The sequence below is a fragment of the Geospiza fortis genome, unplaced genomic scaffold (assembly GCF_000277835.1).
Source record: "Geospiza fortis unplaced genomic scaffold, GeoFor_1.0 scaffold366, whole genome shotgun sequence".
NCBI classification, from domain to species: Eukaryota; Metazoa; Chordata; class Aves; order Passeriformes; family Thraupidae; genus Geospiza; species Geospiza fortis.
In genome coordinates this window covers 1,752,216-1,766,750 of record NW_005054342.1, presented here as the reverse complement: position 1 = coordinate 1,766,750, position 14,535 = coordinate 1,752,216, and the positions used below count along the sequence as shown (strand labels likewise).

The 14,535-nt window shown below is 38.7% G+C and overlaps 1 protein-coding gene across 1 annotated transcript in view; it reads left to right on the top strand.

Annotated features, from left to right (window-relative positions):
- ARGLU1 (arginine and glutamate rich 1) overlaps positions 1-9,807 on the top strand; it is an 11,165-nt gene extending 1,358 nt beyond the window's left edge. Inside the window, exons 2-5 of the mRNA XM_005422706.3 lie at positions 7-147; positions 3,865-4,090; positions 6,427-6,510; positions 7,774-9,807. Of these exons, the coding sequence (XP_005422763.2) occupies positions 7-147; positions 3,865-4,090; positions 6,427-6,510; positions 7,774-7,938 (616 nt within the window). The 3' untranslated portion in view covers positions 7,939-9,807. The remainder of the gene's footprint in view (positions 1-6; positions 148-3,864; positions 4,091-6,426; positions 6,511-7,773) is intronic.
- The last annotated feature ends 4,728 nt before the right edge of the window (positions 9,808-14,535 follow it).

Below are 14,535 nucleotides of genomic sequence, written 5' to 3'. Positions count from 1 at the left end.
GGTAAGCGCTCGGGCCCTCTCTCTCCGCGCCTTGTCTCTGAGCTGGGGCCGCCTGCGGCTGGCTGCAGGCCTTTGGGCCCTGGCTGAGGCCGGACCAATGCCTGTTTTCCCGCCATCCGCCCCTCTCTCCGAGCCCTGCTCCCTCAGGTGCGTTAGGAGCCGCCCACTCGGGTGCGAGCCCCCCGCACGCCTCCTCCCTCGGGCCGGCTCTGCCCGCTTCCCGTCCGCCGGCGCTGGTCTCTCCCTGCTGCACTGCTCCTAAACTTCCCTGTGCGGCGGAGGCCTCGGCGCCCCTGAGGCTTTGTGCTGCACTGCCACACGCCCGCCCCTCCCCTTCGTGGCGTGGAGCTTGTTACGCGTCGAGCGGAGGCATCTGGAGGTGCTCGAGTGAGGGTTTCAAGAAACTCTGCAGCTGCTATATTAGCAGTGTGGGTTTAGTTTCTTGCCAAATGGGACAGTGAAATCCCATTTGGTGACTTGTTTAATTTGAAACGTTGCCCTTTTTTCAGTTTATGATATGTTTATGGGGAGTGTGCTTATTTATTAAGTCTGCAGATATAAATACTATTTTAATAAACGATGGAGATGCATTAATATGTTTAACAGCATATAAAGTTATAAAACAGACTTCTATGCAGCAGAGAGAAGAATGGTTTGTAATCAGGCAATTCTTTTTTTTTTTTTTGAGCTTTGCCTTTGCTCATTGGACCACCTTATCCAGAAAAAGCACTTGTTTGCACATATGAAGCCAAGTGGTGCTGTTGATTCTCAGGTGGAGCTGTACTTAAGCCATATTGTTCTCAGGAAATACTAGTTGGGCTTGGTGAGCCCAAGCTGTCACTTTCATTTTCCTTTGAAGATAATCACCTTTGCTAACTTCAGAGTTTTGACAATCAAAAACTTCCACAGTAACACAAACATGTGAAAACTGACATATTTTGACATACTGATCCTAGTTTTGTGGTTTAGAATTTCATTCAGTACCTAAATTAAGAAAAATATTGTGTGCATATCTACAATAAAGAACTGGAATATGCTTAAAAATTTGAGAATAGAATGAGTAGTTTATTCTAGTACTTAGGAGCTGGTTTAGTTCATGTGTAAGTAAATTTTCTATGTAAGTTAGCTTTGAAATTTTAAAAAGCTCATGAAGTCTCTATAGAAGGAATATGATATTTCAGCAATACTTGCTACAGAATAGTAGAATTTGAGGAAGAACCAGTATTGGAAAAGATTTGGTATGGATGGAATTTTGATACTTCTGCAACACACTTTAAAGTAAAAAAAAAAAAACGGCAATAAAACTTAGAGTAGAAAAGTATGGTATTTTAGTAAGCCATCTGTAAATTGTGTTAGGTATGTTAGTATAGATTCATGTTAGATAAGGAAAGAAGTACTTCCTTTCTGACTGAATCCATTAGTGGACATTTCGTGCATTGGAACTGAGTTTCTTCTTCTCATGTCTTGTTCAAATCTCAATACACAGCCTAACTTCAGCCCTTTCCTATAGTGCTCATTTCCTTGCCTTGCAGGTATAACTTTTTTTCCCCTCAGAAGTTTGGTAAAATGTAAGTTTTTTGCTTTTCTGCAGATTTCATACAATTAGTCTTTAAGAAGAAAATGGATCATACGAAAAATAGTCTTTTACATTAGTGATTTATCTGTTGCTCTGGAATCGTAACTCAGTAGGCCAGGATGATAAAATGATAAAATACTGTAAGTTCATGTGGATTAAAAAAAAAAAAGTTGGTATGCTACAGAATAAATCACTAAGACTTATATCTGTGTTTATAATTTTATTTTCTTAATAAGGTCTAAGCCATTGTAATATCATTGCCTATAAGTCTAAAAATATGTTTGTTTTATTTAATTAAATTTGAATGGAGTTGGTTGGAGTGAGAATAATGGAACGTGTGCAGGGACAGTGCTTAATTTGAGTACATCATCAATTGCTGAGGATATTTGAAAATCTATTTCAGATATTAATGCAGTGGTATTTTTGTAACTATGCAGTCTTTAGTCAATTAGCTAACTTTTTTCCTAGATTTCCTGATGTTAAATGTAAAGCTATGATAGTTTAATAAAACGTGAGAATATGAACTTCATGACAATTTATTTCTCTGGAACCCTAGCCTCTTACGTATACTAAGCAGTATTGGTTCAGGATGGTGAGAGTACTCACTGCTGAATAAGAGGGAAGGGAAACCTTTTAAAATCATATTTATTTGAGTGGGGTTGATGCATTTTTCTGGGAGTGGTCTAGGTTTTTTGTTTGCCTTACATTGCTTTGGTTTGTTTTTTTTTCTGAAAAAAAATCACTTCAAGATACTTTGTGTCCATTTTGGAAAAATGAATGCTGGTCTAATGTGCCCCCAGCTAAATTTGCTATCTCTTGAGGATTGTAAGACTAAAATTGGTGTTCTCTGGCTGAATTATTGAGTTGGGGATTCCAAAACTTTCTACCGAAGGAGATCCACTTTGTTCAGTAAGTGTAGTAGGTCCCCGTAGCTCAGTAGTTTTGAAAAGATGACACATGACTAGGGGAAATTGGGAGCCTTTCACCTTTCTATTTCCCATGGATTTCTAGATAAGTAATCCATACTTCACATCTCCTGTTGCATATTTGCAAGTTGTGCCGTGAGTCATCTAAAAGTTGGTAAATTATGTAACTTTTTTTTAAATTAGTTGTTTTTCAAATAAGATAGATAGGAAAAATTTCCAAATGAGATAAGAAAATGCAGTCATTCTGAAAATGACAGGATATTAAGATATTACAACAGTAGTTGTTCTTCTAAATCTTGGATTTGTGTTGCTGGCAGGCTAAAACAGAAGAAAAGTTTCATAAGATTGTTCTGTACTTCACGGAATATTTGAAATGGAAGTTCAATATCAAGTTTAAAACCAAGAGTCTTCTCCCCAAAGCCCATAATAACTCCAGATGAATTGTACTACATGAAATACGGAGTATTCACTGTTGTTGCTTGGATATCTAATTGCTATGTTGCATTTCTGATTACTACCTGGAGTTTTTTCTGTGTGTGGTAATTAACCTGCAAATTTACCTGATTTTTGTATCCTTTTTAATGAAAAATTAAAACAGTGATCAGGCTGAGTGATAATACTGCTGCTCAACTAAAATAAGAACAAGATATTTGAAAATATTTCCAAAATTCAGAACGTGGAAAGATACAGTTTGCAATGATTTAGTTAGTGCTTGGTATTGATATAATTTATTTTTTATCACTATGGTAGAAACAGTGTGCAATAAAAAAAAGTTAAGATCTGAAGTTATTGAAATTTGTTAAGGTAAATGATTGGATAAGTAGTTTACAGGTATAATACTTGGAACTCTAGGAAAAATCACAAATTTGAAATCACAAATTTTATTGCTTCTGTCTTCTGTTTTAAGATACTGGAAATAGTTTGATGCCTCTAAGGTGTATTATTGCTATATATGGCTTAAAATTGAGACCATATAAACTCCTGAAGGGTGAATGATGGTCAAAGTTGGGTAGGGTTTGGATTTTTTGGAGGAGGGGGGCATGGTGTTGTAGTTGTTGGTTTTGGTTCGGTTTTTTCTTCCCCCTCCCAGTTGTGATGAAGAAATAGTATGATAAGTTGTCCTCAATTTATCTGTTGTTATATAGAAAGGTACTGAATATGGAATGGTCTGAGTGGATTCCCTGTTATAGGAACACTGCCTGAATATTCACTTTCTTTAAATGTAGGGCAAAGTATTCTTTAAATATATAATCTATGTGTAAAACTTATTTAGTAGCATAGCTAATGCTGCGTGTTGAAGGAGTTTGTTTCAGTGCCAACGTTATTGATTAAAAATGCAATCCTCATGTTTGCATTTTGCAGTCGTCAACAAGAAATTGAAGAGAAACTCATAGAGGAAGAAACTGCTCGAAGGGTGGAAGAACTTGTAGCTAAACGCGTAGAAGAAGAGTTGGAGAAAAGAAAGGATGAGATTGAGCGAGAGGTTCTGCGCAGGGTGGAGGAGGCTAAGCGCATCATGGAAAAACAGTTGCTCGAAGAACTCGAGCGACAGCGACAAGCTGAACTTGCAGCACAAAAAGCCAGAGAGGTAACGCTCGGTCGTTTGGAAAGTAGAGACAGTCCATGGCAAAACTTTCAGTGTCGGTTTGTGCCTCCTGTTCGGTTCACAAAGAGATGGAATACAGCAAATCTAATTCCCTTCTCATATAAACTTGCATTGCTGCGAAACTTAATTTCTAGCCTATTCAGAGGAGCTCACTGATATTTAAACAGTTACTCTCCTAAAACCTGAACAAGGATACTTGTTTCTTAATGGAACTGACCTACATATATTTCAGAATTGTTTGAAACTTTTGCCATGGCTGCAGGATTTATCAGCAGTCCTTTCATTTTGGGGAAGTGTATTAAAAATATGTAATTATGTATCCTTCATTTATTTCATTTTGTTTACCTAGACTGTAAGAGGCTTTTGCCTTCAGCCAGGCAAAAAGCAGGGTCCAGCAGTGAGCTGCAGTACCTGTCTTTAACAAATAGGTTTCTTATTCTTCATTTAAAATGAACATTTTCCTTGAGCATACATTGGACTAATTCTGGGACTTCGAGCATAAGTCCATCCACGTCTTCACGAAGGATCTCTGTCCAAATCATTATATCCATTTTTAATAACTACTAACAACTCCTTTTTTTCTCCCTAGAAGTTATAAAAGAGCAGCTTGCCCTTGTCTGAAGTCAAGCTGAACGTGTGACTTGGGTTTTTGGGGCCTTTTTTTGTTGTTTTGTTTTGTTTTTTAATCAGCAGCTGGAGCAGAAGCTGAAAATGTCTTTCTGTGAGACAGTAATTTGCTACTAAAGGCTTTGATGCCTGCCTGCACCAATCATTCCAGGATCCAGAAATTTCAAGACAAACTTCAAACCATAGAGGAAATTTGTGCTAAATAGTCATAAGTGTTAAATGCTTTTTTCACTCTGTACATCCTACACAGTTTATTTTAAATTAATATTTTGATTGGCTTGCAAGAGACAGTAGCATTGCAGCTTTCCCCTTCATACTAGATGTGACTTGTCAGTCACATAGTATCAAATTAAATGGAAACAAATGGAATGCTGAGTTACGATAAATACTAAAAAGAATGAATTGATTATACTTTTCTTGCAAATTCAGACTTTAATATCAGAGTTTAAGTTGAATTTCCATGTTTGTAGTCAGCAAATTCTTCATATGTAGAGGTTTTCATTTGATCAGACAGATGACTGGTTTTTTTAAAAAGAGTATTTTTGGTATTGTTGTCATGTGGAGAAGTCCCACTAGTTCCTTGTAATGCAGAATGAACCTCCATGCCTGGAGTGAAGTGTGCTAGCTAGTAGCTGGTTACTAGTCATAGTAAGAAGTTTTCATATGCTTGCTTTGTTCGTATTAACTTTTTTTTCTTACACAGACACAAACCTCTGGCTAACTTTAAATCTTCCAAATACAAAAATAATTTGGATATATATTATGTGAACTGAAACACTTCAAAATTTTTCACGCAGTCTTCATATTTGAGTTGCATAACAGAGTTCCATAAAATTCACCAAGAAAACAACAATTACAAGGCTTTATTTCCTGATCTTGCCTTCCCTGGACTCCTGAATTCCAAGTTCATACTGCAGACAGTTTCAGCTGTCTTAAAATTGTCAAAATACTGAATGTTAAGTCCATTCTCCCCATGAAAGAAGCCCATAGCTCCATGAAGTATGGATTACCATTTGTATTTTTCACTAACAGTAAATGTATTTTTCTTATTAACTGTTTGCCTTAGGAATGATTTACATATTTTTGTTCCTTCTTACCATAAACATCTGCATTCCTCAGCTCAGCCTTCCTTGTATGTTGTTTCTTTATAAATGGTTGAGCTGCTGATGCAGGTATTGCCAAGCTAACAGTACAAATCATTTTAAAGAGGAAGCTGGCGCGTATGGCAGCCGAGGAGCACACTCTGCAGGACACTGGACAAGACAGTAAATATTCAACTTTTAATGCTGATTAAAGGAGTATAGGTAAAGAATACGTAGGTATACTTAATTGGTGAGACAAACTATTCACTTTATTTATATTTTCTATATTACTTTTTAATTTGGTAAATACTATCCAGTTTTTGTAGTTGTCCTTGTTGATTTGTGTGATATTAAAATTCTAGTAATAAATTGTCAGGATTCTATGATTAGGGAGGGTTTAGTTGGTTGCTGTTTGGACTGGGCGGGATGATTTAAATTGAGTGCTAGAAACCAGTTGTAGTGGCTGCACAGTTTACCGTTGTGAGGCAAAATAGGTGGCTGTAAAGCTGCCACTTTAGTCAGTTCACAAAAGAATTCTGAGAAAGATTAGTGAACATGCAGAAATGAGTATTTTACTTTACTAACATCTTGCCCTGTCCTCCCCTTTAGGAAGAAGAGCGTGCAAAGCGTGAGGAACTAGAGCGAATACTAGAAGAGAATAATCGAAAAATTGCAGAAGCACAAGCTAAACTGGTATGTGAAGGTGTAGTAACTGTTCTGTAGAGAAATACAGGTGTCTCTGCCAGATTTGCAACACAATTAAAATAAACAAATCAACCTTTTCTAGAGTTTACCTTGCCTATTGCTGGTTCCATCAGTAACATTGTTCTCCTTCCCCTAAGCATGAAAGACCAGATCCTTAGCAGTAACACTAGGCTGGTAAAATATTTCGGATGCAGTTAATTTAGAGGGGAAATCACTGCCTTCAGAATTTAAAAAGTATGTTTTAACTCAATCTCATGGGGAGGGTTGAAGTAAGTTTGCCAACATGTTCAGCTTTGTGTGACTGATTGTTTTGTTGAGCAGGACAAGTACAAACTAGATTTGATTCTAGTATAATGTTGATGTAGAAGTGCTGAAAGGGACTTTCAGCATAAGCTTAAGATGTGTAAGCTAGGAAAGTCTAACTTACATTGGTCTTCTTAAGCCCTTTTAAATCAGGTGCTTGCCACATGAAAACATTCAATATGATTTAGCTGATTCTAATCAATTGATGATAAGACAAACTAAGCTGCTTCTAAATCCTGATGGAACTCTGTCAGTTTCAATTGCCCAAGTAATTACATCTCTTTCATATAAAAATGAGGCTTCTTAAATATTTTTGCTTGAACTACATCTGCTTTAGATTTCTTTCTGTTTTACCCTTTTCGCAACCTCTAATGGTAGAAACAGGACAAATGGAAAATTTAAAGTATTGACTGATGTAATGAACTAAATAAGCACCTTTAGAAGACCACTGGGAAAGCTGTAAGAACCATAGGTCAATGTAAGGATTGACGAGTTGCAAATCAAGTGAAGATGGTTTTGGATTAGGAGGGGTTTTTAGATGGGTTTTGGAGCAGGGAGAACTCAGCCTGAAGATATGTGACTTCATTATGTTTGTATGTTACTTCAGCTTACATGTGACAAGTGTTGGGACAATTTCACGATGTGTATGATGTCTTCCTTATTTAAAATTTAATGTGTTATTTGCAAAGCAATGCTGAAAAACTTGGCATGTAAGCACTCCAGATTTCAATACACTAGCTATAGAAAGTTCTCAATGTTTCTTTTAAACTCAATTCAAATAACTATTTTGTAAACGGTTTCACTGAAACCAACTATGGCACCCAGCTCAGGCAGAACTGCTTACATACTTATGCAGGATTCGACCTGTTTGGAAGTTAATATGGACTTGTAAATTGCTTTTATGACTACAAAATACGCTGGCCTAAATTTTACCATTTTCCTATATAGGCTGAAGAACAATTGAAAATTGTTGAAGAACAAAGAAAGATTCATGAGGAGAGGATGAAACTAGAACAAGAGAGACAGCGTCAGCAAAAGGAAGAGCAAAAAATTATCCTGGGCAAAGGAAAGTCTAGGCCAAAACTGTCCTTCTCCCTAAAAAGCCAGGATTAAATTTCAACTCTGAACTCTTAAAAGAAAAAAAGAAACAAACAAAAAACAACAAAAAAAGGAAAACAAACAAAAACTTTGTATGGTAGCTTCATGTTGAAGTGTTTTTTGGTTTTTTTTTTCTTTCTCTCAAATTTTTTTTTGTCTTTTTTGAAAGTTGGAAAGTTAGCTTGTTCTAATAGGGGCTGTGCTCTGCAATTCTTATTTTTTTTAACTTCCATTAAGTTAAACCCTTATCAGATCATCATTGCCTTTTAGAGGATAATCTGTTTTCATCAATTTTGTTTCTGTATTGGTGGTCTGAAGCAACTCATGTCACTTTATGAACTGTGGATGATCTGATAAGGTTTTACTGACCTACTCATCAGAGTTTGACTCTGATAATTGACAGAACTTTTTACTGGGTATTGCTGACTTTTAATGTTTTTATTTTAAAGTCAGTAAATACATGAGTAAATTGCCATAGTATTACTGGACCTCTGTGGTTTATTGTTAAATCAGTGTCCTATGATACTGTCCCATTGTTGCGCTTGATGTTCCTGATACAGGTAAGGAAATAGTTTGTCATTTCTGCTATGAATACATAGAGAGAGTTCAGTATTGTCTCTGTTAGATTTGTTTTTATTACATTGACAGCATTCAACCAGCGTTCCCCATTGTGTAAATAAACCAATTTGCTGAATAAAGTGAAAGTCTTAAATTCATATGTTTAAGTAAATTTTTTTAGTACACTTCTATAAACAGCTATAAGAGTGACAATTCACATTATTAAATTCAAGACTATAGTAATATTTTTTTAAATTTTGCTTTAAACTACTGTGGCTTCTACTTATAATGCAAAATCACACACAGTAAAAATATCCCTGCAGTTGTGAATGTTATTGATAGCTGCTGCTGTTTTTATGAATGTTGGTTTTTGTTCTGACAGAGACTTATTTCAGCTATAGTATCATGTTTAAACGGCTGTTTGGCTTACTGCACCCAGACCAATACTTCCGATATCTAAACCCCTTCAGTTCACCTCATAATATAATATATTGTATAAGTTAAGGTCATTAGCATATAATGAATCTGATGGATCCTAAAGGATTTAAAAATGGAAGTTTCTTCTCCCAAAGGACTGGACTGGCTAGTATATTTGAACTGAAAAACAGAAAGTGGGATTCTGTCTAAATACTTTGTTTTAGCCAGAAAGCAACTGTTATACAGATCTTGAATATTATCCATTTATATATACAGGTTTTATTTTGAAAGCTAAAACTACAGATTGAAAACTATATATATAAAGTCCCTGATTTTGTATGTAATTCCTCTACCAAAATCTAGATTACTATAGCTTGTCCAGTTCTAAAACTCTTTTTCCTGTCAGCGTGCAACGTCTGTAGTAACCATAAAATGACAGTAACCATAAAATTACCAGTAGTTGGCCTGAGCATTTGAATGTCACTGGACAAAGTTGGAAATAATTCCTGATATTCCCAAAGGATCTGTTTCTGTAGATTTAGCAAATTAAATATGGGAGCAAGTTGAATGTGCCGCTGAAAGCAGTATTCAACAAGCTTTGTCTGAAACCGGGGCTTGGGGACAGACTGATGTGTATCATTTTGTCCAGTATGTCAAGAAAATGTGAAGATGGTAAAATACCTACACTATTACTGTGCTTAAATTTGTCTATATATTGTATGACAGAAGAAGGTTGAAAGTTGCTTAATGCATAAAAACAAAAACTGAAGCCAAATAAATCATGTACATGACCTGTTGGCAGGAGCAGGCTGTATTTAAAGATCAACTGATACCTGTATTTCTAAAGCAGAAAACATCCCCTGTTCCCTTATGAGAAACAAGCTATTAAAAGTCAATACTCAAAACAGACCTATGTAGTTTTGTTTCCTCTTCTAAAAGCAAGAAGCTAAGTAATCATACATACAGCTGTAGTATCAAGCATTTTGTTCTGCATCACCTAATTTGCTGCTAAAGAGCAACATTTGTTCTCTGCATGTAACATTGTGTAGGCTTAGATGTTACCAGGTTATTTTCAGTCCCACCTCTAGGATTATCTTTGGGACAAAATGCCCATCCCTAATGAGATTGCCCTGCCTACCATTCCACATTTCACTACCTGTTTCTCTTTCCCCTGCCCTTAAAAAAAAAAAAAGGAAAACCAGTTAGGTCTTTGCTTTGGTTTGGTTTGATTTCTTCTGTTGGGGTAGAAGTTCAGTTGGTGGAATTTGCTGTCTCTTTGCTGTCCTAAGGCATTCTCTGTGTCTTAGATCTTTGTAGACCTGGTGTGGGTGAATGTTATGTTTGCATTGCTGTAGGGTTTTCTTTTTAAAATTATTGTAGGACTTCAGAGATACTATTGATTTCTAGGAAAAATATAGATGCATATAGTTTGGAAAGGGGGCAAGTTGACATTTGATGGTTAGAACTCAGGATATTCTTGTATTCCCGTAGGACTTCACACCCTTCTAACACAAGGTATGCAGGAACATAGACTGACATGTAGTGTTTAAACTGTGAGCTCCCTGCATGTGTCTGCATAGAGAAAATACTGTTGGTGATTGTGTTCAGTATTTAATTTTTATTTTATTACAGTTTGAAGTTTGAACTTCAAATTTTGGTTAGACAAGTTCTGGGTTGTTCTGGGACTTTGTGTGTCGTTGACCATCCCAGGGAGGCAGGTAGGCATTTTTGTTGCCACCTACCTTGAGCAGTATTCATTTCCTTTATATGGTAACAGAAGAGATCTTAGTTTTCCCAAACTTGTTCATAAATGTCGTGGATAATTATTTTAATATGAAACAGTGGATCTGTCTGGCAAATGTAGGAGCGTGGAATGCCTTAGAACAGCATGTTAAACATGTGCTCTTACTTTGGTGATTTGCTAAACTGCCCTTTGAACTTTGCATGTTCATTTATCATCATTTTTCCAAGCCCAAGTGGAAAGCTGACTCCTAAGAAATGTATTGGAGGGACAGCATCCATGCAGCTTAACAAAGCAAAGACAATTACATTAGTGAGATGCCTAAACTGCCAAGCAACTGCATTCATATGTATAATCTCACTAAAGTATCAACAGTTCATCCATTCCTATCTTGTCTTGAAAAAGACGATCTTTGATGTCTTCTTTTGTCTTGAGCTACGTGCCACCTCATACACTTCACCCTATCTATTGTCCTTCCTGACCTGAAGCTGATATCTCCCTCTTTGTGATGCTATTAACATCTCGGAAAAATGCTCTCAGGATTGAGTTTCTGCTGTTTTTTGCATGTACACCAAATACGGAGATGTTGGTTATTATTCACTTTTAACTGCATGCAGTATTTCATTGAACATTTTCAGAGCTTTTGGGGTCTTAGCTCTGTCATTACAAGGTCTCAACTTGGTGAAAATGCAGGTGAAATTCAAGTCAATAAACACCTTCCAGGTTGTGTTACAGGGGGGATTTATTTCAGAAGAGAGCTGTGGAGCTGTTTGTACGCCTAAGGCTCATTCCAAGGCAGGAGGATATGGTGAAGTGCCCAGGTTGGTATGGTTTCGGGCTGACGGGCCAGTCTAGCAGGAGCTGAACCATGACTTTCATGCACCTCTGTTCCATTCTCATGCTGGTATTGCCACATGTGCATTTCAGGGTTATTCCACTCTTCCCATCCCACCATTTTGTTAGCCTGCAGAAGGGTGCTGAGTTTCTGTTGACATTTCCATACTATACAGCCTCATGCATACAATCATCTTCCATGGACTGACACTTAGAATCAAGGGTTATGCTAGCTCAGCATCAGCTCTGCTCCAAAGGACATAGATCCCCTTTGACAATAAAAGGTCTGTTCTGTAGCAGAAGCTTGATCCCAGGTCATTTTTCCTACCCCTCGTATCACAGACCATAGTATAATGTAAATATTTTTGTTTTCAAGGAGTGGTACAGAGAATCAGCATAAGTCAAGTCAAACACAATTAAAAGACATGGTTTGGATGTATGAACGTCTTTATGATTTTTATTACAAGGCTGCTTGAATTCTATAGGAGAAGCCAAACTCATTTTCTAAGGAGCTATGTTGACCAAAACTACAGTTCTAAAACAGACTTGGTGAAGGCAAATTAGCACCTAGACGTGTACTTACTCTACCATAAGTGCAGAAAATGCACTGTTGCAGTGTGTATTAAGAGCTAATTATGTATTAAGAGCTGTTGCATGTATCTGGCACACTTGGCCTGTACAAATGATAAACAATCCATTTAAGTGAATAAGCATCAGTCACGATCATTTCTCTTTATTGAATTTGGCAGTAATTGTATCTATTGAGTTATATCTTTTTGACTTTCAAAACTGGTACATTTTCATATAATGATGAATTATGGTGAGCTTTTCCACTTCAAAAATTTCATGTTTAGGCTGATGTTTAAAAGAGAATCAGAGATTGTGGGCCCAATCCTGTTCCTGATAATGCAGATTATCTGCCCTTCATTACAGATTTTGTAGTATCAGAGCCCGTATCTACATCATTATTGCTGACATCACTGTTCGAAAGAAGGTGAAAGAGGTTATTCAGTGAACAGAATTTTTTTAAGCTAGTGTGAGGTACAGGAATAAAGGTTTAAGCGGCACAAACAGCAAAGTCCCAGTTTTTCAGTGAAGGCAAGGGATAGGCAGGTCTCACCTGCTCGCTGACAGCGCTCATCCGCCCATCCGTCCATTTGTGCGTCCATCCCCGTCCGCCGAGCCGGGCCGCCCGGGCGCCGTGGGACGGCGGCAGGATTTCCCCCCGAAGCCCGTTCCCTGCGCGCTCGTCTGTCAGGAAACCGCGCTCCTTGCGAAACCCGAAATGTCTGCCGGGACCTCCTCCTGAAATATCCCCCACAGAAGCGGCCGCCGAAGCCGATTTCTAACTTCGGAGCACTCGTCGGCTTTTTTGCTTTGAAACCCCAGTCCCCAGCCTTTACTCTCACGTTTCTCCCGTGTCCGAGGCGCTTCTCGGAGGGAGACGGGAAGGCTGGAGGCCGCGCAGCCCCTCCGAGCGCCGCCTGCCCCCGCCCGGCCCTGCTCGGAGCCGTCAGTAACTCCGTGGCTCTGGAAGGGCCCTGCGGCCCGACCCAACCGCAGGGAGCCGTTCCTCGGCCGAAAAAGGGTGACCTGAGCAGAGTAGCCACCGAGCCCGCTTTTCTGTGGATATCTTAATCTTTGTTGATTAGGTTACCTCGGAAGCAAGTGGCCAGTTTTGTCTTAGTTTTTACTGAAAAAAGATTTTATTAACTTGGATTTTTATACTCTTACAGTGCATCGGTAGGATGCTCGACAGTAGAGTAAAACAGCTGTATTTGCGTAAAAATGATTAGGCACTGGACAATAGGAGCCGTGTGATATATTTAGCTACGAGAGGATATTTTCAGACAATACCAGGGCTCTTCATTTCCTCTGGTTTACTTAAAGCAAGGATACGAAGAGTTAGAGGTCACAGTTTACTCACCACTTCTAGAAAACACCGCTCGTAACCTTTTGCTTCTAAACAAACAGAAGCAGCAGCGTCACAAAATTGAGGTAAACCTATTTTACACGTCTCTGTTGCTGGAAGCATTTATCAGGCTTCGTGTTTACATTGCCTCACGACCGGCTACACACCACACATTTGTTTAAAAGTTTAATAATTAAGTACCTTCCTCCCCTCACTGGTGAAGTTCTCCTTTGATGCCCCTCGGTGTGCATAGATACCTAAGCTCCCACTTGAGTGCTAAGTTTCCGTCCCGGGAATCAGATCCTTTTCCACTAAATTGCGTCGCCAGATCTGCAATTCCTTCCTCACTGCAAATTAAATTTAATTAAGCAGTTTACTTAAAACGTATTCGATGTTTTGTGTGAAAAGCAAACTGATTTTCTTGTTTTCTTGAGTGGTAGATTTCATTAGAGAACTACCAAACACAATTAACTCAAAATCTATGGGGCTTCGAGCGCGCTTCCAATTTCTTTCCTCTCTGTTGCGACCAGGAGGAGCGGGCTCTACCAGGCTGAAGCACCCGTTTAGTTCAAAAGGGGTCGGAAAAGAACACTGGGTTCCAAAATTTATCCGGGAAATAAATTACAGTGCCAGTTGTTTTCCTTATAAGAGCTTCTTGGCGTTCGTCTAAAAGTCGGACGAGTACCATCACGAAGCCGATTTTTAAGCGAATACACATATTTCTTCAGGAATAAAATTATGCAAAATTGGCTCTTTACTAGGGTTTTTGGTGGGATGTTCTTTGCATGCCTCGACTAATAGGTAGGGAAATGGCAGAAAAGAGCGCAGTAATTTACTGGGATTTAACTTTTAATCCTTTCTGCAGATACTATTTTGGCAAGAAATCCCTACTGGAAGAAATTCGGTAACCCCTTTAATTTCACAGGAGCGACTATGCCATTTACACCACCCCTGTTTAGCCTCGGTACAGCTCTTGTCGCAGACCCCTCGCGCGTGCCGCCTCCCCAGCCCGGTACCACCTCCCGGGGCAGCGGTACCGCCGCCCCGCTTGGCTTTTGCCGGTGACTTTTGCGGTGGAACGGTGTGGGCGCCGGAGCGGGCAGGAGGCGGGGGAGCGGCGGAGGGGACAGCCGCGGGGGAGCGCTCCCCC